Source organism: Macrobrachium nipponense, chromosome 21, assembly GCF_015104395.2.
Source record: "Macrobrachium nipponense isolate FS-2020 chromosome 21, ASM1510439v2, whole genome shotgun sequence".
In the NCBI taxonomy this organism is placed as follows: domain Eukaryota; kingdom Metazoa; phylum Arthropoda; class Malacostraca; order Decapoda; family Palaemonidae; genus Macrobrachium; species Macrobrachium nipponense.
This window is the reverse complement of record NC_087212.1, coordinates 35,616,801-35,637,187: the sequence shown is the minus strand read 5'-3', so window position 1 is coordinate 35,637,187 and position 20,387 is coordinate 35,616,801. Positions and strand designations below refer to the sequence as shown.

At 37.6% G+C, this 20,387-nt stretch overlaps 1 protein-coding gene across 3 annotated transcripts in view; it reads right to left on the bottom strand.

Moving 5' to 3' along the window:
- Positions 1–18,164, bottom strand: part of LOC135197914 (transient receptor potential channel pyrexia-like) — a 37,906-nt gene extending 19,742 nt beyond the window's left edge. Inside the window, exon 1 of one of the 3 annotated variants that reach the window (XM_064225150.1) lies at positions 16,789–18,164. In XM_064225150.1, the coding sequence (XP_064081220.1) occupies positions 16,789–18,105 (1,317 nt within the window). In that variant the 5' untranslated portion in view covers positions 18,106–18,164. Of the gene's footprint in view, positions 1–4,463; positions 6,268–12,700; positions 14,392–16,788 lie in introns of those variants that run through there. The other 2 variants (XM_064225152.1, XM_064225151.1) reach the window with 2 other exon arrangements.
- Between the last annotated feature and the right edge of the window lie 2,223 nt (positions 18,165–20,387).

Below are 20,387 nucleotides of genomic sequence, written 5' to 3'. Positions count from 1 at the left end.
TTGTCGTCACACAACGCTTTTTATCAGCTGGTAACTACTAACTATCCTGGAAAGTAAGTAGTTATTACTATCCAGGCAGCGGGATACCATGAACTGTGTTTACGGCATAAAAAACAGACAGGTGGCAGTGATTTGCCGAGGGCAAAAGAATGAGTTAATGGATAACCAGGGTCCATAAACAGCTATTAATTTTTTCATGTGCTCCATATAGACACTTTTTATTTTCCTTTTTTATTCTTCTAAAATGCATCTTGATCATCGCGGGTCCACTAATATCTTGACAGGTAAATTGATCGTGAGTTTTTTGTTTCGTAGCCCCACATCCAACACACTCCCGGAGGGGGGTAAAATAATAGCTTGCTTTTTCTTTCTCTGAGGGTAAATTATTGTCTCGTTTCTTTACGCTGAAGGTAATGGAAAGTTGTTTTTGGCTTTATATTTATGTTTAATTAGGCCGTTCTTTTAATTACGCTCATAATTAGTTTCCTGCTGTTATATATTGCTACAGTAAGATCAAGAGTATGAAGGTTTCTTCACATATTGTAGGATATAATCATACGTGCATTGAAGCATATATATATATATATATATATATATATAATATATATATATATATATGTGTGTGTGTGTGTGTGTGTGTGTGTTTGTGTAATATATATATATATATATATATATATATATATATATATATATCACTAGAAAGATCCACAGTAATATTCTTGTTTATACAGATGAAATATATTTGTGGAAATATTTACAAAGGTTATAGCTTTCGTCCATCCTTCTGTGGACTTGATCACTAACAGAAGGATGGACAAAAGCTATAATCTTTGTTAATATTTCCACAAATATATTTCATCTGGATAAACAAGAATATTACTGGATCTTTCTACCGATTTCTTAGAAGCACGATACGGTGTTTATATTGCACACACACACACACACACACACACACACACACACACACACACACACACACATATATAGATATATATATATATATATATATATAGATATACATCTATATACATTTAATATTATATAATATATGTGTGATTATATATATATATATATATATATATATATACATATATTTCAACAGGAAGATTTATATATATATAGCACGTATATTTCAACAGTAAGATTTTTCCCATAACTGGGATGGCTTTAGAGGAGAAAAAGATAACCACTGCCACAATCATACTTTCATTGCTGAGTCGAATGAATCCCCTGTGTTAAAAACTTCCTGAACATTATCCTTAATATTGGGGTTCATCGTCAGTGCATCAAACATTATGCAATTAACTAATATATATATATATATATATATATATATATATATAATATATATATATATATGTGTGTGTGTGTGTGTGTGTGTGTGTGTGTACGCGCGCGCGCGCATGTGACAGCCCCAGTTTACTTATTTATTAAAGATTAAAGGAAAAAACCGTAAACAAAAGAGAAATTTGATATATCCATGGCTGACTCACAGCCACCTTCTGGATGAGACAACTGCCATTTCAGACTGATTAGCTTAATAGCTTTTGTACTGTAATCTTTTATCTTTCCTCACATTTTCCCTCTCCCATGTGTCAGTATTAAACACCACAAAGAAGAGCTCCCACTGACTTCCCTCTTATGTGTCCTTCGGCAGTTCATCTTCAAAAGCGAAGAAAACCAACACCTGCAGATGTAAGAGGGAGTGTCTTGTGCCCATCGACCGCTTGGACATTCCAAGATCTCCGACTGACCCCAACTGCTAAGGACCTAAGGTCACAAAAACATGACGAAGACAAGCACTGTTTGTAGGATGTCCTAGGGATTGTACTCTTAAGATGTCTTGACCAATTAGACGCGAAACTACCATAGAATCTGATGTCCTGACCATTGAGACACCAGCCTTACCTTAGGCCCTCCTCCTGAAATCTTCGCATGGGTCTAAGTAAAGGAAGTTCGTGGAGGAAAACAAGAATTAACCACAGCAGTAGCCAAAGATGAATGAGCCACAGCTGCGACTGAAGGACTGGCCGGTAGTGAATTCCGCAAGGCGTGCTTAGAAGGCTCTAAAGTACAAATCCCAAGTCCAGAACAGGCTCTCTCTCTCTCTCTCTCTCTCTCTCTCTCTCTCTCTCTCTCTCTCTCTCTCTCTCTCTCTCTCTCCTTCCTCGTGAAATACTGGGTTTACCGAGCCATCCTACTCCTTCCTACCGTGAGCCCACTCATCCCAGTGCCATCTCTGGATATGGAAGATCTGTGCCATGCCGCAGTGCCATGATACCACTGAATCTGCATAAGGCAGAAAAGTGCTGTACAAAATTGGCAGTTGTGGCAAGGTGTAAGTGACAAGGGGCATTTAATTTATTAATTGGTTCGGAACGGGAGAATAAAGTAATTATGTCTCTAAATGTAAAAAATAGTTAAAGAAGGGAATACGGTACTCAAGTTCATAGAAGTGTCATAAGAGTACCAATTCGTTGTAAAAATAGTTCTATAGCAGAAAGCATCTAAAGCAAATGTCTGATTGTCTCAGCACTATTGCATCTGATTTTTGCCTTATGGGATCATATATCCTTAGTGATATATAAATGTTTTGAACCAGTTAGAAAATAAGAACCAAATATCCGGTGGGAATATTGATAGTTGTGGGTATATCACACTGATAGTGTGTCATCACTTGTCTCTGTGGTATTGTTCTGCCATAGAAATAAAAGTAAAATAGTGTAAAGTTTCAATAATCAGTAGGAAGAGGGAACTAAACCCCTTATGGCATACGGAGTCCCCCATGGTCAATTGCTGCTGTTCAGTGTGTCAAGTATTCAGTCGATATTGCGCTAATCTTTAGTACGTTATCTACTGATTAGATTAAGGGTGTGCCTAGGTGAATGAGTTATATGCCCAGACTAACCTTGATATTCTGGATATTCATGATTTTAAAATAGGAAATTTATAGTTTGAGAACGAGTTCATATTGTTACTACATGAACGAATTGCATTTTCAATTTAAGTTAATGTTCAGTCGTGGGAGGACATGTGTCTGTAATCAGTGTTTTTCAGTCCTTTATACGAGACCTTTTCGTTTTGTGATAAGGTTTTATCTTAAGGGAAATACATCGGTGGTCACTCTGTACTTTTGAATTCTTTTGAATGTGTAAATTAAGAGTAAGATTTGTTAACTATGTGGTAAAAGGTCACACACATATTGAAACGAGTACTAACGATTCTCAGCTTTTTCTGTATTTATTTATTTATATACTTATTTTTCCAAGCGACGCCCTTCTATTGTTGCTACTTATTTTGAAAATGATTTCAACAGATCACAAGAATAAACGAAAGGTGAAATATTTTCAAAAATAATTTCAAAGGGGATCAAACTTTCTGCCGTACTTTAATCTTGCGTTCTTATTTGATGGGTATGAATTAGCCTTACGTAGTTGCATCACTAAAAAGTCAATTCATCCCTGGAACGTCTCTCTACCTTATCGCATTAGACCCGGAACTGTTATGAACGTAGTACAATATTTATTTCATTTTTGTCTTTAGCTAGGTTAGGTCCAGAAGGTGCAACCCTTCCGGTTTGTAACAAGTACCTATTAGGTGAGGTTGCCAGCCCACGCCCTCTGCCTTGGGGTCTTACCGTGTTTGATGGTTTCATTATGCTGAATTTTAACCTGATTCCCGAATGCAAAGTATATGGTTGATGTATAACTAGCGTCTGATTTATGCGTCCTGTAAGACTTTGCGCTTAACTCGCGCCCTCATCAAAAATTAATTCAGAACCTTTCAGGAATAGCAACTCCTCTTACATCTTAAATGAATTCAAGCTGAAAGACAAGCATGCGAGTCCCTTAGAAATCCAACTGACTCGTATTTGCATCAAGGTCCCTGTCTGTATAGCGCTGTGTAGAATGGCATGTTAAAATTAGCAGCGAGTGTACATAGAGAGAGAGAGAGAGAGATATCGTCATGTGACAGTTATTACTCACTGCTGGCGACCTCAGAAGGGTAGCATAATACTGTTTAAAAAAAAAAAAGGTTTCATATGTTTATGAAAATATTTTAATGGGGCGATTTACTACAACTGTTATTATTACTGTTGTTGCTTCTCTCTCTCTCTCTCTCTCTCTCTCTCTCTCTCTCTCTCTCTCTCTCTCGCTGAATTCACGTATAATGTATGGAATACCAGTAAATATTGGCGCATTGCTGTGATTCTCTTTCGTTCTTCCTGTTTATATATATATATATATCATATATATAATATATATATATATATATATATATATATATATATATGTATATATATATATATAAATATATATATATTTATATATATGCGTGTGTGTGTATATGTATATGTATATATGAATGTATATATATATATATATATATATATATATATATATATATATATATCAATCAATAGCTAATTTTTTTTATTGTAACGCCCTTAAAAATGGACCTACCGAGAGAAACATCTGAACGTACAATCCAACGTTGGGGAGATGACCAATGAGGAATGTCACCTTGAACCATCCTAGCAGAACTACGATCACTCCTACATGCCGTTGCCACGGTTCTAGGGGCCCCGTCGTAGCGATCACCAACACGGATAGAATGATGAAAGGAAGTTGTAGCCATTTTTCGCATTTGCTCCAATATTCCCTCGAGATGATGACCTGCATGATCTCCCGACAAATGACGATTGCCCACAATACCCCAGAGAGTCCTTGCAAGACGGTGGCCGTGATTAGGATGGCCGTGTGATTTCGCCTCTCTTCGAAGGATGTCTCATTTTTGGTGGTGAGATTTGGTTCCCTGGGTAGATACGACCGGAGACAAAGGCTCGATGTTAAAGTCAGGACGAGACTTATGAATACGGCGAGTTTTAAGTAGAACAGAGGCCAGACTCTCAGCCATTTGAGGTGAAGAAACGTTTCGCACAGTGGGTGCTTGAGGAAGTCATACTGGCCTCTCCTGGACATGATGTTTAACAAACTCATTTCGTTTCTGCTGCTGTCGCACAAGATATCCAGGTTGAAGAAGACTCGCAAATGGCTGTCGTAGAGGTCTCCTCTCACGGCCATTCCAGAGGCAAGGAGTGTGGGAACAACCACAGGAGACTTTTTGATTGCATGCTCCAACGCAGATTCTTCCGCCATGTTTGCATCTGTGACATCGGCGCCTGCATCAAGCAATGCTTCTGCAACAGCAGGCACTGTCGCCAAATGCAGCGCCGTTTGACCTCTATAGTCAGCGCTCGAATGCAGAGCGCCTGCATTCAACAAGATTCTTACGGCGGGGACATTTCCAACTTCCGCAGCCACGTGGAGAGGTGTGTACCCGTGATTGGCAGGTATGTTGCAAGGTGAGTTATGCGCCAGCAGGAGTTGCAAGCAAGCGACGGAATCCTCGCGACGACTTCGAGCTGCATAGTGCAGTGGAATGAGACCGTTTTTGTCGCACTGGTGGACGTCAGCGCCAGCCCTCAGCAATTCCACCAAGCATTTCTTATTTCCTTTACCCGCTGCGATATGGAGGGCGGTTGCTCCTATAGCGTTTGGGTAGTTGATGGGAGCGCCGGACTTTAGCAGCAGGCATACGAGCCGTCGGCTGTTGGTGGGGGCATCCACTGCTACATGAAGGAACGGCATTGAATCCGAGTTGGACACCAGGGATGGGATATCCCTAAGGATCGCATTTGCCTTCGGTAGGTCCCCATCGTGAAGAGCTCCGATTAAAGATTTCTTGGTGTCTTGAATAAGCTTCACAGTAGCCATACCCTCTCCCTCGCTCTCTCTCTCTATGGGCCTCTCAAGGAACCAAACACTTCGTGAGTCAAACACTTAAGTTTTTATGTATCTTGGTCACGGTATTTCTTATCCATTCGTTCTTGTGTTTGTCGAAGATCAATTTTACTATTTGATTATTTCCATAGGTGGGAAGTAAATCATTAATTTTTTAGGTTTTACTTTACAATAACTGCAGCGTTGAGATAATTATAAAAACATTGTTTTGTTGTTTGTGATTTTATTTTCGTCAAGAGTAACCGTAGTGTTCTGTCATGCAACTCTTAACAAGAAAAAAGATTGTCTCAGCCTATATCCCAAATATTTCCGGTCTCTAAGAAACACTTCATTCAAGTTTGGTCAGTCGTAAGTTTCACTGTTACGTTTGCGACGCCTCCACTAAGGAAAGTTTCGAAGTCTTTTTACGAAACAATTCCACCACAGTAAACGGAACACCGACTTCTATGACGACTTCCAGATGACTGAGAGTTGTAAGTTGTTCGCTGTTTAGCCAACCAGAATCACACCCACCCTATTCCCCCAAGGATCTCTCCCTCAGCAGACGACGCCCCTGGCAGATAATTACAGAGGACAGCGGATGATGCGAGATTCTCATTCATCCATCTTTTTACAAAGTACCATTAGCAGTCTGCGAACGACAGTGTCAGTTCCAAATTGAGTGAATTTTAGTTGTCCTTTCCTTTCGGCAACGAAATTCTCATTTTAGTACTGCGGAATACTTGGCCATAGTTTTCGACAAATATACTCATCGTATAGGAATCATCGTTTTACGTAATAGCCGTGTGAAATGTGCATTCTTATCTCATAATCGCACAAGCTTCTTCGTGATTAGGCGTTCCAAGCCCCCGGGCCATTTCGGCCTTACGTGTGGAACCCCACAAGGTCAAGCTGGCGTGTAAGAGGGGCTTGCCAGATGTATGACTTGACAAGTATATGTACCATGGTTCGAAGTAACGTCACGTGATACCTACACCATTCATGAGAACATTGTATACTCATGCATTATTAAGGCCCCCTTTAAACTCAATCGTACATGCTTTTACTTTTCATTCCTAATGCAGCTCTTAACAATCTACCTTTAAGCTCCTTATAGCCAGTAAGTTTTTATCAAACCTAGCAAGTAACTTTTTTTTTTTGTAACACATTGGCTTAAATTCTCGATATCTTCAGTTCAAATCATTTTTACCCTATGTTGATACTTGTTCTGTTGTCCTTCCTTTGATTTTTAAGAACGCGAAAAAATCGTTTATAAAAACAGATTCACTCTCAATAGTATTTTTTTTATAATCTTAGTGCAATACGTCCTAACCAGTTGACTGGTTTGCCATACCTTGAAATGTATACCTACTCCATACACCGTTATCAGTAACTGTCGTACATTTTACATGCGTTAAGTAACTTTCACTATAGAAGATTCACATCAACCGTGCATTTGATGTCTAGGCCCGTCCCTTACGACGCTCCTGATTGGCTGTTGAAAATCCAATCACAGGGCTGGCTGGAAACTCAGTCTCTCTCGAGAGTTCACATCGGTAGGATCTATGTTCCACCTCTCCTGAGGTATACGTCTTTCGGGAGAGGTGGAACATACATCTTGCCTAAGTGAATTTCCAAGGGAGACTGAGAGTTTCCAGCCCTGTGATTGGCTTATCAACCGCTAATCAGGAGCGTAGTAAGCGACTGGTCTAGACATCAAATACACGGTTGATGTGAATCTACTATAGTAGGAGGTGGTGTTCCGTCGAGATACAGAGGTTCTCTGTGGAAGAAAAAGAAGAAAAGGACTTCGTTGGAGGGCCAGTAGGATAAGCAAGTTGGATAATGATCAACTTCTTATCAATAGGGGCGAGTACGGGAAACTGAAGCAGCGATGATATTCCGAATCTTGGCAGCAGCGCGCCTCAGTGGCGTGATCGGTATGGTCTTGGCCTGCCACCTCGGTGGCCGCGAGTTCGAATCTCGGGCATTCCAGTAAGGGGTTAGAAATGTGTATTTCTGGTGATAGAAGTTCACTCTCGACGTGGTTCGGAAGTCACGTAAAGCCGTTGGTCCCGCTGCTGAATAACCACTGGTTCCATGCAACGTAAAAAAACCATACAAACAAACAGTACAGAATCTTGGTAACATATGAAACGAAACATTCGAGTATTATAGAAGTCGCGGAAGTAACAATAATATAAGGAAACTACGCACATAACTGATCAAATCATTACTCTAGCTTAATAGAAATTTAGTGAAAATTCCTGATTAATTGAATTCGCAGCGGTTCATGTTATATAGTTTATCTCTTCGTGAATTAAGAAATAGCAAAACTTATTTACAAAGGAGCAGGGAACTGTATCGCATTTCGCTTGTCCGGAAATCCATGGTGTTTGTCTCCAGGATTAGAGTACAGGGTTCGGCCGCTTCTGACCAAATTAGGACAATCTCGAGCGTGACGTCACGTGGCTGATATGACAGAGGTTCAGGTAAAAAAAAGAGAAAAAAAAAAGTCATCAGTCAGTATTTGACCCCACCAGAGTGAAGAACAAGGAAACTATCTTCCAGTACCTGGAGATTAACAGGGACCTCTCTCACATAAGGTCGTGAAAGAGGTAGGTAATGGGTGTGGGCAAACAATACCCATAGTGACCCTTAATTTATTTGTTTTCTTGGTTTTCTTTTATGGCCACCTACCAATGACGTCACAAATATACGCAGTAACGACGGGACCGTCTAACCCTGTATTCTGTTAATCCCGTTTGTCTCATAGCGGACATCAAGGAAGGAGATCGGCTACGAAGTCACGTATCGTAAAGTTTACTTTGTAGGTGTACACAGGTTGAATTAATTTGATTCCGGCATAAATGTAAAATGTCCAAAAGAAAATAAATTAGCGATGGCAGCAAAGTCCTCCCCACCACCCCCATCAAATTATATATATATATATATATATATATATATATATATATATATATAATATATTTATACATATACTTGAAACGGGAAACATCGCAGCTGATGTGCAAGAAAGTGCATGTTTATACATGGTGACTTCGCAAGAGTATGTTCAGATTTCATAGCTTTCATTGTTATTCCATTTTCTTTCCCGCTTGGTATGGATCTTCGTCGTGTTATTGAGTGTAAAAGATTAAACTATTGTTAATGAAAAACTGGTTAGTATAAATAATTTATGGTTAATATTAATAATTTATGGTTAGTTTAGATAATTTGTGCTGATATTTTAAATCAAATTGTTATTTACGTAAATGAGGTTGATCTGTTATATTGACCGTTAAATTAGAATTTCGACCGTTTACATTAATCTACGCCATCTTTGCTTGATTCAGGTCAATCTGGATGATAGAGATAATAATCACATCCATCTGGTTGATCAGGTTGAAAGGATAGGTAGGGCTTCATTAGGTTATTTTGGATGGGTCTTGTCGTGGGTAATCTACCCGTTTCTTTAATAGGGTTGATGTAGTTATACTTAATCCTCCCTAAACGGGTTGTTCCAGCGAATCCTTAATTATTTTGGATAATCTAGTTCCATCTTTGTATCCATACTGGTGATCTTTACAATCAGCTTCAACAACAGAGTTTTTCCTCAATTGCAGTAGATTTAGGAAATAATTAGTTATCTTGCGAGTTCATAGTATGTTAACAAAATCCTTGTCAATCTCTTTTCTATTAGATACAGATAGTTATTTTTAGCATTACAGCCTACGACTAACAGTAAACATAGCTTTCACCATGAACGGGATCATCATTACTTAGGTAGAGAAGGAAAAGAAAAATTGGCGCTTGAAAATTTTTTTGTCTGAGATTTGAACTCTGCAGTTACAACCATTTGCGAAGCCTTTCGAATAAATTGCCCCTTGAACGCGAATAGTAGTAATGCCCAGGAAAAAACAACAACTTTTTAACTCCTTTTCTTGTATGTAAAAGCGTTAACCTTAGGCTGCATCAACTCTACGGTAAAGTATATAATAAAAGCAAGCCGGTAACTTATTAAACACACGTCACCAACGGGTTGAATACAAATTGATAAGTTCAATCGGCATTCCTAACTGGTGCTTCAAAAACTATCCACAATTGGCCAAAGATTCGCTTTCCACTTTCGGTTGCTGACTTGTTTTCAACCTTTTTGCGATATGTATGCGATAATTTGCCAATGTGTGTTGACGATATGTCTTAGTGCATTGTGGATGTGCCCTAGTCTAAGCTGGAGTATGGTGTAATAAAAACAGTACTAATTTGAATTTTTAGTATGGGAAACGGTCCTGAAGAATTTAAAATACACACACACACACACACACACACACACACACACACACACATAAAGATAACGGGAGCGAACGCCTCTCGAAATGACAAAACTTGATGAGAAATTAGGGGTAACCCAAAGGCCAACGCAGGGAGACTGAATGCTGCCGGATAGGGTGACATTTACTATGTTGTAAATGCTCCCTCGTCCTTCATCATAACTACTTGGACACTTGTGTAATGAGAAACAAGTTGGCATGTGTTAGCCAAATATTGATTCCATTAACTATATGTATATATATTATCTCTCTCTCTCTCTCTCTCTCTCTCTCTATATATATATATATATATATATATATATATTATATATATATATATATAGATATATATATATATATATATATATATATATATATATACTGGAAGATTGGGGCATCTAGAACGCCGTAGATTCAGTAGGAATAAAACAGCAAACAGCCATCGTAGCATTTTAGATTTATTGGCCAAATTTTCGAGACTACATTTCTCATCATCAGGGCTGTAAAATACAAAGAATAAAAATTAAAAAGACTCTGTTTATTTAAAAAATCACAAAGTCTAAAAACAAGAAACTTGAATTTAAAACAAACAAAAATAAGCTAAAACATTATTAAAAAACATTGAAAACCTAATAATGAGAAAAAAGTAAAACTTTTTAAAATTATATATATAAAAAGTTATGGTGTTAAAATGTATTGTACCTTTATCTGAGCTAAGAACTGAGTGACATTCTCAGTTTTTCAGGAGGACGACGTCAACTTAGGCGATATATAAGACCGTGGAAGAGTTCTGACTGTTTAGGGAAGGAACAAGCTGTTTAATAGTTAATGATTCCAGGATGGAGAGAGAGTGGTCATTGGGTGCTTGGGCGATAACATTAAAGTCTTCATAAGTGAATGATGTCTTGCATTTCTTACAGTGGTCTCTTATATTAGAAAATTCTTTAGTTTTTAATTGACATAGTTCGATGACTAACTCCAAGATGAGAATCAGCTCTGACTTTGAGCAATCTCTTAGTGGCTCCAATATATTTCCCAACTTTACATTTTGGGCAAGTGAAACAATAAACCTTGATGCGATCTCTAGTGATCTCTAGTCGTCCTCCTGAAAAACTGAGAATGTCACTCAGTTCTTAGCTCAGATAGAGTAAGGTACAATACATTTTAACACCATAACTTTTTATATATATAATTTTAAAAAGTTTTACTTTTTTCTCATTATTAGGTTTTCAATGTTTTTTAATAATGTTTTAGCTTATTTTTGTTTGTTTTAAATTCAAGTTTCTTGTTTTTAGACTTTGTGATTTTTTAAACTGAGTCTTTTTTAATTTTTATTCTTTGTATTTTACAGCCCTGATGATGAGACATGTAGTCTCGAAAATTTGGCCAATAATTCTAAAATGCTACGATGACTGTTTGCTGTTTTATTCCTACTATATATATATATATATATATATATATATATATATATATATATATATATATATATATATATAGAGAGAGAGAGAGAGAGAGAGAGAGAGAGAGAGAGAGATAATATATATATACATATAGTAAATGGAATCAATATTTGGCTAACACATGCAAACTTGATTCTCATTACACAAGTGTCCAAGTAGTTATGATGAAGGCAGGAATTGCGTAAAAACGAATGCGGATTAACAAAATGTCACATATATACATTTATATAAAATATATATATATTTGTATATATATATATGTTTATATATATATTTATTATATGAAAATATATATATGTATATAAAATATATATATGTATATGTATACACGTATATATCTATATCTATATATATATATATATATATATATATATATATATATATATAATATATATATATATATATGACATTTCGTTAATCCGTATCCTCCTGTTAAGTTGAGTTTAGATTTAGAATAAGGTTGATTTCAACAGGCCCGATTTAATCATTCTCTTTTTAGTTAATATAATCGTTATAGCTTTTTATCTAAGATTTCGGATAAAATCATGGCTATAGAAGCGTAGGAAGAGGAAAGTAATCATTGTAAATGTTTTGTTCATTTTTTTTTGTGTTGCTGCAATGCAATTCATTCAACTGCAAGTTTTAATATTTTCGAGTCTCACTGAAGGCCAGCATTATCTTGGATGACGTCATTCCTCACCATTTGATACATTACTGTATAGTAGACATTTCGATGGTGAGCGAATGGCGGTTGCTAGTAATTATGGGGCCTCATTGTGTATTATTGTCTCTACTTATGCGTACCCTAAAAAATACTTGCTGTGGCAAACTCTAAGTGATTGAGGGTATCTTTTGAGGAGATACCCTACCCAAGTGTAGATGGATAATTCACTGTATAACAAATTTCTTGATGGAAAGTAAACGGTGGATAATTTCAATTATTTGGCCTATTCTATATTCTCTTCATTAATTTAGAAACTGCCGTTCACAAACGGTAGTTTTTAAGTTGATGAAGGGTGTGTAAAAAATTGGACTTGAAATTTTACCATCTAGTATGTCAGCCCTTCAAGTAACTGAGGACAGCTGCAGCTTCTGCAACAGAGCATTAGACGGAGATTCCAGTGACTGGGTAAAATACAAAACCTACCTGTTTGAACATCTGAATGTAGATGCCAACACTTGGCATGTGGCCAAGAAGGACTACCATGTAACACCATCCACCGAGAAGGATTGGGACCCACGCGTGGAGCTTGCAAGTATCTTGTACCCAATCCAGTTTCAGAAGAATGAGGGTGCATGTAATGAAAATGACTTCTATTGCCTTCTTCTTTTGACGAAAGAAGTGCCTTTTCAAAACCATCATCTGTATAACGTAGAAAACCAAGAGAATCACCAGCTCTATCAGTGCAAAAGTGTTCAAGATGTTCAGCGAAATTTGAAGTTCAGATGAACAAGAGCTGCTCACTTGACCACCAATTTTATATTTGCAGATCTTTCGAATGTATGCACCTGCTGTAAGTATCAGTACTAGACTGGCGTAAATCACTAGCTTTACGTAGAAAAATTTGTTAACAAGAAGCCATTTGAGATGGATAAAAGTTTCGCACAGAGGATGCTTAAGGAAATCGTAGTGTCCTTGATTCACTATGTCTTGCAATAGACTCACTTCAGTTTTGTCCCCTTTTATGATATCCAAGTGAAAGTAAATGCGTAAATTGCTATCATGGGGCTCGCCTTTGACAGCAGTACCAAAATCCAGAAGCTTCTTAACAACAGTAGGATGTTCTTTGATAGCTGTTTCAACCGCAGTGTGACCATCTTGATCTCTTGCCCTTCCGTGAGCTCCTGCATTGAGCAGAACCTGTGCAACGGTAGGAGTGCACGTTAAGTGAAGAGGAGTTTGGCCTTTGTCATTAGCCAAACCATGACTACCACCTGCTTTCAGCAGCACTTTTACTGCCTCTGCATTGCTAGCTAAAGCTGCAATATGTAGAGGCGTGTAGCCACACTTTTCTGGGGTATTTACAGAGGAGCCCGATTTTATGAGATACGGCAGAATTTTTAGACCATCTCCACTTCTATTCCGGGCAGCGCAGTGCAAGGGCAAACACCCATCGCCATCCTTCTGGTTCACCTCAGCCCCCGACTCAAGAAGCTCCCTGGCGCATTTAAAATGACCCTTATCGGCCGCTAGGTGTAATGCCGTTGCACCAGCTTGATTGGTCGTACTGACAGATACTCCAGCTTTGATTAGCATACGCACCATTAGCCAGCAGTTATTGGGAGCGTTCACTGCCGCGTGAAGTAGTAAGTCGTTGTCTTTGATTCCCCCGGCAATTTCGCCGTTGCTTAAAATTCTGGATAGTTCTTTTACATCTCCCTTCTCTATGACACTCTGCACTGTAGATTTCAACGGATTGTTGCCCTCCATTTTTATCTTTCAGGTGATGATGCTCTTGCATCCTCTAAATAATATAATTATGTTCTAAAAGTTCATGCATAATGTTAATTTCTTCCAGAAAGCATTTCGTATACGTTTGCAGATTCCGCTTTGCTATTGCGATTTTTTACCCAGCACTGAAATTCACCCAAAATATTTTCGTGAAACGAACACTCGCAATAACGCGGTTGTCTTTCGCATGATCTTGTGGCCTACTGAAGTCTGCCTTTTTTTAAAAAGCCAGAAAATGAACGGCTTTGAACGGAAACGGATGAAAGATTAGAAGTGTACCCACGGAGCCCCAGGACGTACACTTGGAAATTATCCTTTAATTAAGGTATTCCCATTCAAGGGAATTGTTATTTTCTAGGAGTAACTTGAGTAATTAGCTGATTATGCTGTTAATTATTACTACATAATAGCCCACTTTTTCGTTTGTCAGATTTCCAAACCACTTATTATTATTGATAGGGCTTAGTTTTTCCAGACCTCTAAGGTGACTCTCCTTGGGCTGGTATTCCAAACCACTACTCTACATACATACTCTCTCTCTCTCTCTCTCTCTCTCTCTCTCTCTCTCTCTCTCTCTCTCTCTCTCTCCGACTTCTCAGTCTTAGTCAAAAATGGGAAAGTTTTAAGAAGGGAAAACCCCGGTATGACATTGTATCCTTCCCAGTACATCCGTTTTGAAGTCACTGGATTTCTTACGCTAGTTTCTCTTCTCAGAAGACCATTTAATTAATAATTTAGTGCCCCGTATTTCTTTACTTTTCTGCTAGCTAGCTTTGTTCTACTATACCATTCTCCTTGCAATTAAACATATTTTTGTCTTTTTATTAATTTATTTCTTCTTTTTTAATAAGTGAATCTCTTCTTTCTGTATTTCCTTTTACCTCCTCTTACTTCAAGTCAGTGGCCCCTTTGGGCTTGTTCCATACTAATAGGGTTAATCTTCTGAATAATAATAATAATATGTCTTGAACAAAATCTGCACATTCTGTGAACATAAAGGCATAGAACATATAGCTGATACACGTACATAACAAAAGAACACCGAGCTTTGTTCTTACACAAAGGAAGCTAACGGAATGGCGCTTTGTCATCAAGTATATTGATAGCATGATTTTGCAGAGTCATTTCTCGATAGTAAAGCGCTCATAAAGAACTTGGCGAGACGCAATAGATTACTCTGATGACAAGTTCATGTGTTTGGCGAGACCGGAAAAATGATAAAAGGACAGTCGAGGAACTGCAACATTTTCAAAGACCAATCCTTATTTGCATCTGCAGGGTAGATGAAGATTAGAAGAGGCGTTTCCAGTGACTCACTTTGTCAGGAATTCTATTTCAGCCTTAACATAAGAAGCATATTGTAAGTAAGCTAGAAAAAATGACATGGTTCATTCCTATCTTATCTCAAGAGCCTTGACTATCCACATGTTGGGCTCAAAAGATAATAGATGGCAGGATGACGTTTCTTTCAGATAATAATGTCATTTCCGCACTTAAGCATAGTTGAACTTAGCATTTCCTGCGGACAGTCCGAAACACCGCTCGTGTTGTAATCACTTCATAAGCACTTTTATTAATGAGACTTGATTTTATCTATTATATTAATTTCCTTGGCTGCCTTTTTGTATGTGTGTGTGTGTGTGTGTGTGTGTGTGAGAGAGAGAGAGAGAGAGAGAGAGAGAGAGAGAGAGAGAGAGAGAGAGAGTTTGTGGGTGCCTTTCTGTGGCTTCGGAATCCTGGAGTCTTCAAGATTTAAGACGTTATAATCCAATGGGTGTTTCTCCAGGAGGTGGAAGTAATGATTACGAAGACAGATTCTGGATCTGTTTCTGAATCACTTCTGGAGAAACGCCCATTGGAGTCATGAAGACTTCTTTAAGAATACTTTTAAATACAATGGGTGTTTCTCTAGATTTAGGATCTGTAGACGTCTGAGTGTGTGTGTGTGTGTGTGTGTATCGTTTCAACTTATATCTCTCAGATTGATGGCCTCGATTCCTGGCAGGGACGAAGTACTTATCAATTATAATTCCTCTTGGGTGTATTATTACACACAGACTTATGACTTAATTCTTCAGTATTATTTTAAATACTGAATTTCCTGCCTTAGGCTGTTTATGCCATTAAAAAGTTATAACTTTAAAATAAAAACAGATTAAACTAAAATGCAAAAAAATCATTAATTTTTTTGCAAGAAATATTGAATATTCTGGTGAATGCTCTTCAAATGAGCAAATACATGTACTCCGGTTTTGTTGTTTTTCAGGAGCACAGTTTATTCCTGAAATTTGTAAACATCACTTCCGTATATATATATAGATATATATTTTTTATATATATAATCTATATATGTGTGTGTGTGTGTGTGTGTGTGTGTGTGTGTGTATGTATGTGTATGTGTGTGTGTGTGTGTTTTTGCCACTGTGTTTGTCACTGTGTTTACTATAGCTCTGTGAAGCATTCCTCGTACTTCGGAGGTAATGTTTACAAATTTCAGAATATATTGTGCTACTGAAAATCAACAGAACTGCAGTACAGGTATTTGCTCATCTGAAAACAGTTCACCAGAACATGTCTTGCAAAAAATTAATGATTTATGCATTGTAATTTAATCTGTTTTGATTTTAGAGTTATAACTTTTTTAATGGCACAAACAGCTGAGGCGGGAAAATCAATATTCAAAATAATAATGAGAGGCAGCACAGATGTAAATACAAATAGGTAGTCTGTCTTAATTTGAATGAGTTAAACCATAAGTCTGTGTAATATAATTTCTTACTTACCTTCTTGAACATTTCCACGTAGATGCCCACTGAGGGAATGTGACCAACTAACACGGTAATTTCGCCCCATCCGATAATCATAGCGTAAACAGCCACATGCCGTTCCCAGGTGTCGAGAGGACCGTGCATTCGGTTGAGAAAAAGAGCGCATATCACGAAGATCAGTTCCAGCAGTTTCTCGCCTCTTCTCCAGTAGGTCAGCTTCAGGATTACCATTTGAAACAAAACGCACAATATGAGTAGAATAAGAATAACACCTGAAAAATACTTGAGCGTCTCTGTTATAACCAGAATATTGTGGTCTTGGACCGTAGAATTGTTGTTGTGCGTAGCGTTGCTGCTGTTTACATCTTCATGACCTGTGAGTACTGACCTCAAGCACAGGTCAACTGTAAGCGTCAAGACTAACGTAAGGAAAACCGTAAGTTTTAAATAAAATAAAGGTGCTACTCTGATCCACTTCAGATGAATAAAGCTTTCACACAAAGGGTATTTGAGGAACTCGTTATAACCTCGACGAACCATGGATTGAATGAGTTTAGTTTCGCACTGGTTGGAGTCGCACAGAATTTCTAGATTGAAGAAGACGCGCAAATCACGATCACCTATATCCCCACGAATGGTGATACCTGAGGCCATCAGAGTTGGCACTAAAGATGGCTTGTGTTTTATTGCTTTCTCTAACACCGTCTCTCCAGATTTTATATCGACCGTTGTCACCTCTGCTCCGGCGTCTAACAATAGCCTTGCAACTTCAGGAACCGTCGCTAAGCTCAGAGGTGTACGACCACTGTCGTCAATGTTGGTTGTAGAAGCCCCAAATTTCAGAAGAACCTTTGTGGCTATAACATTGCCGAATTGAGCAGCGAAGTGAAGAGGAGTTCGATCTTTCTTGTCCGAGACATTGCACAGAGAGCCCTCATCCAGCAAAAGTTGAACACACTTCGGGGTGCCACTAGAACGACTGAGGGTGGCGTAGTGAAGAGGAACCCGACCTTCGAGGTCTCTCTGATGAACATCTGCCTTTGATTTAACCAAGAGAACCAGACACTTGAAGCAGCTTCTGCGAGCAGCGTAATGGAGGGCTGTTGCTCCCAGAGGGTCTGAGGCAGTAATGGGCGTTTGTGCCTTTAACAGCAGTGATACCAATCTAGTGCAGTTGTATGGGGCATTCACAGCTATGCATAGTAAGGGCTGCTCTCCTTGCTTAAAAGGAACGTTAGTAAATTCCTTGAGGATGGTGGATGACGTTGATACGTCTCCCTTTTCCAAGGCTTCACACAATTCTTCTCTCTTAGTTTCTTCAGTGGAACACATTTTGATCTGCAGTACGCGTACATTCCGCAGTGAACCGAAATAACAAGCAAACACTGTGGTGGAATATTTCTTATCGGATTTAATCAATCTTTTTCTTTTGTCAGCGAATTGTATCTCAAGTGATCTTCTAACTGATAGGAAATGCCCTTTTATCGCTTCAAGGTTCCAAATAAAGAGCCAAGTGAAAGTTAAATAGAGTAAAATTATGCTTAAAGGGAGACGTGGAGCATGTTATAGAACCCTGAATATGTCAAATCCCGTCAATTTAGTAAAATCAAAATAAATTGTCAAATGTTTATCCAGTTAGATATATAATTTCTGTAGGGCCTTCAGATTTTGTTTTTTTGTTTTTAGGAAGGAAGGCGTGAAGTATTTCATTGAGATGTATCAGATAAATATCAGATAACCCAAAAGATTATTTTGGGCGTAATAGTGAAATTGGTTTATTACTTTATGGTGTCTAGGGGTACAATAAGTATAATCGATAATGGCAGGTGATAGTTGAGATACGGGATGAACTTTAGAAGTTGAGAAGGATTTTGTTTATAGATTTAGGCGCGGACTCTTAAGTCTTAATATTTCATATGTATTCCACATAGGAATACAACTGAATTACCATATCTTCGTGCCTAAAAAGATTACCAGTACTATAAGTCTTAATATCTAAGTGACTCTTTCAGTTGTATTATGCTCAACAGTGACCTAGGTTTTACCTGCTGCAACTCTTTCTAATTCCTTATTTTACTTATGGGAGGAAGCGTATCTCATAAGTCAGTAGTTTGACTTTTTTGTACAGTGTTGCTGTCGTCCAAGTAAAATTCATACTCGATAAGGGTTCCTCCTTGCTGCAAGAGTAGGAGAAGCGGCTTTCCTCCCCCTCCCCCTCCCCCTCCTCCTCCTCTTCTTCTTCTTCTCCTTCTTCCTTAGACAGGTGTTTTACAGGGGACCGGATTACTTATTTTTACTTTTTTTCATCGCAAGTACACGATTTTACTTATTTTTATATGACGTACCTAATCGATATATTCGCCCACGTGAATATATTGATCTGATGATATGTAAGATAATTATTAAATAAGGGGAGTTTGTAAAAGACCCTCATCTTTTTCGTGTGCTTTCCTTTGGCGTGTATGGTTTTTTTTTCAGGTATAGCTATGTAGTCAATGCTTAGTATTATTTAGGTAAGAGAACCTCTCTTAGTCCTGATGTACTTGGGCTGATTGCTTCTTCAATTGCATTCAACTTTTGATTTGTTTTTATATTTTCTTTTCTTCTATTGAGACATCGGTCATCTTCTTTACATTATTATTATTATTATTATTATTATTATTATTATTATTATTATTATTATTATTATTATTATTATTATTATTATTATTTATTGGAAGGAGACCCTATTTCAAACAAGTCTTATTGAAAGATATTGCTGCATCAGCTGCATTCAACTTGTAAATAGTCTTCTCTATTTTTTTAATAATAGCTTTCTCTCTGCTACTACAACTGGCGAGTATTGCGCCGATATTACTCATCAGGAGGAGTCAAAATTTGTAACCATTATCCCTGAAATTGACTCCTCCTGATGAGTAATATCGGCGCAATACTCGCCAGTTGTAGTAGCAGAGAGAAAGCTATTATTAGAAAAATAGAGAAGACTATTTACAAGTTGAATGCAGCTGATGCAGCAATATTTTTCAATAAGACATTATTATTATTATTATTATTATTATTATTATTATTATTATTATTATTATTATTATTATTATTATTATTATTATTATTATTATTATTATTATTACCCTAAAACAATTCGCCTTGTATCTTAATAATTCAGTTATATTTTCATCTATTTATTTCTTGTTTGTTTATTAGTAACTGATCGCTTCTTTCTGAATTTCCTATTATCCGGCCGCGTGGCCCTGCAATCAACCTTACCTATGAGCACGGTCTAGGTATATTACCTAGACCGTGCCTATGAGTAAATCAGGACCCTGAGAGTCTTAGCACCCCTATTTAAGATATGGCGTGTAAATATATTCCCTGTTAAACTAGAACCCCTCGAGTTTTCCATGAATTTTCCTTTGCTCTGTTACGGCCTTCAGCCTTTAGGGTTTTTTTTTCTTTTTTGTCCGTTTGGAGAGTAGACCTCACCAGTGCCTTCAATTTGAATTCCATTGTTCCCAAACCATAGTTTCGCAAATACTGTTATCCAGTACTTCAACAATATATATATATATATATATATATATATATATATATATATATATATATATATATATATGTGT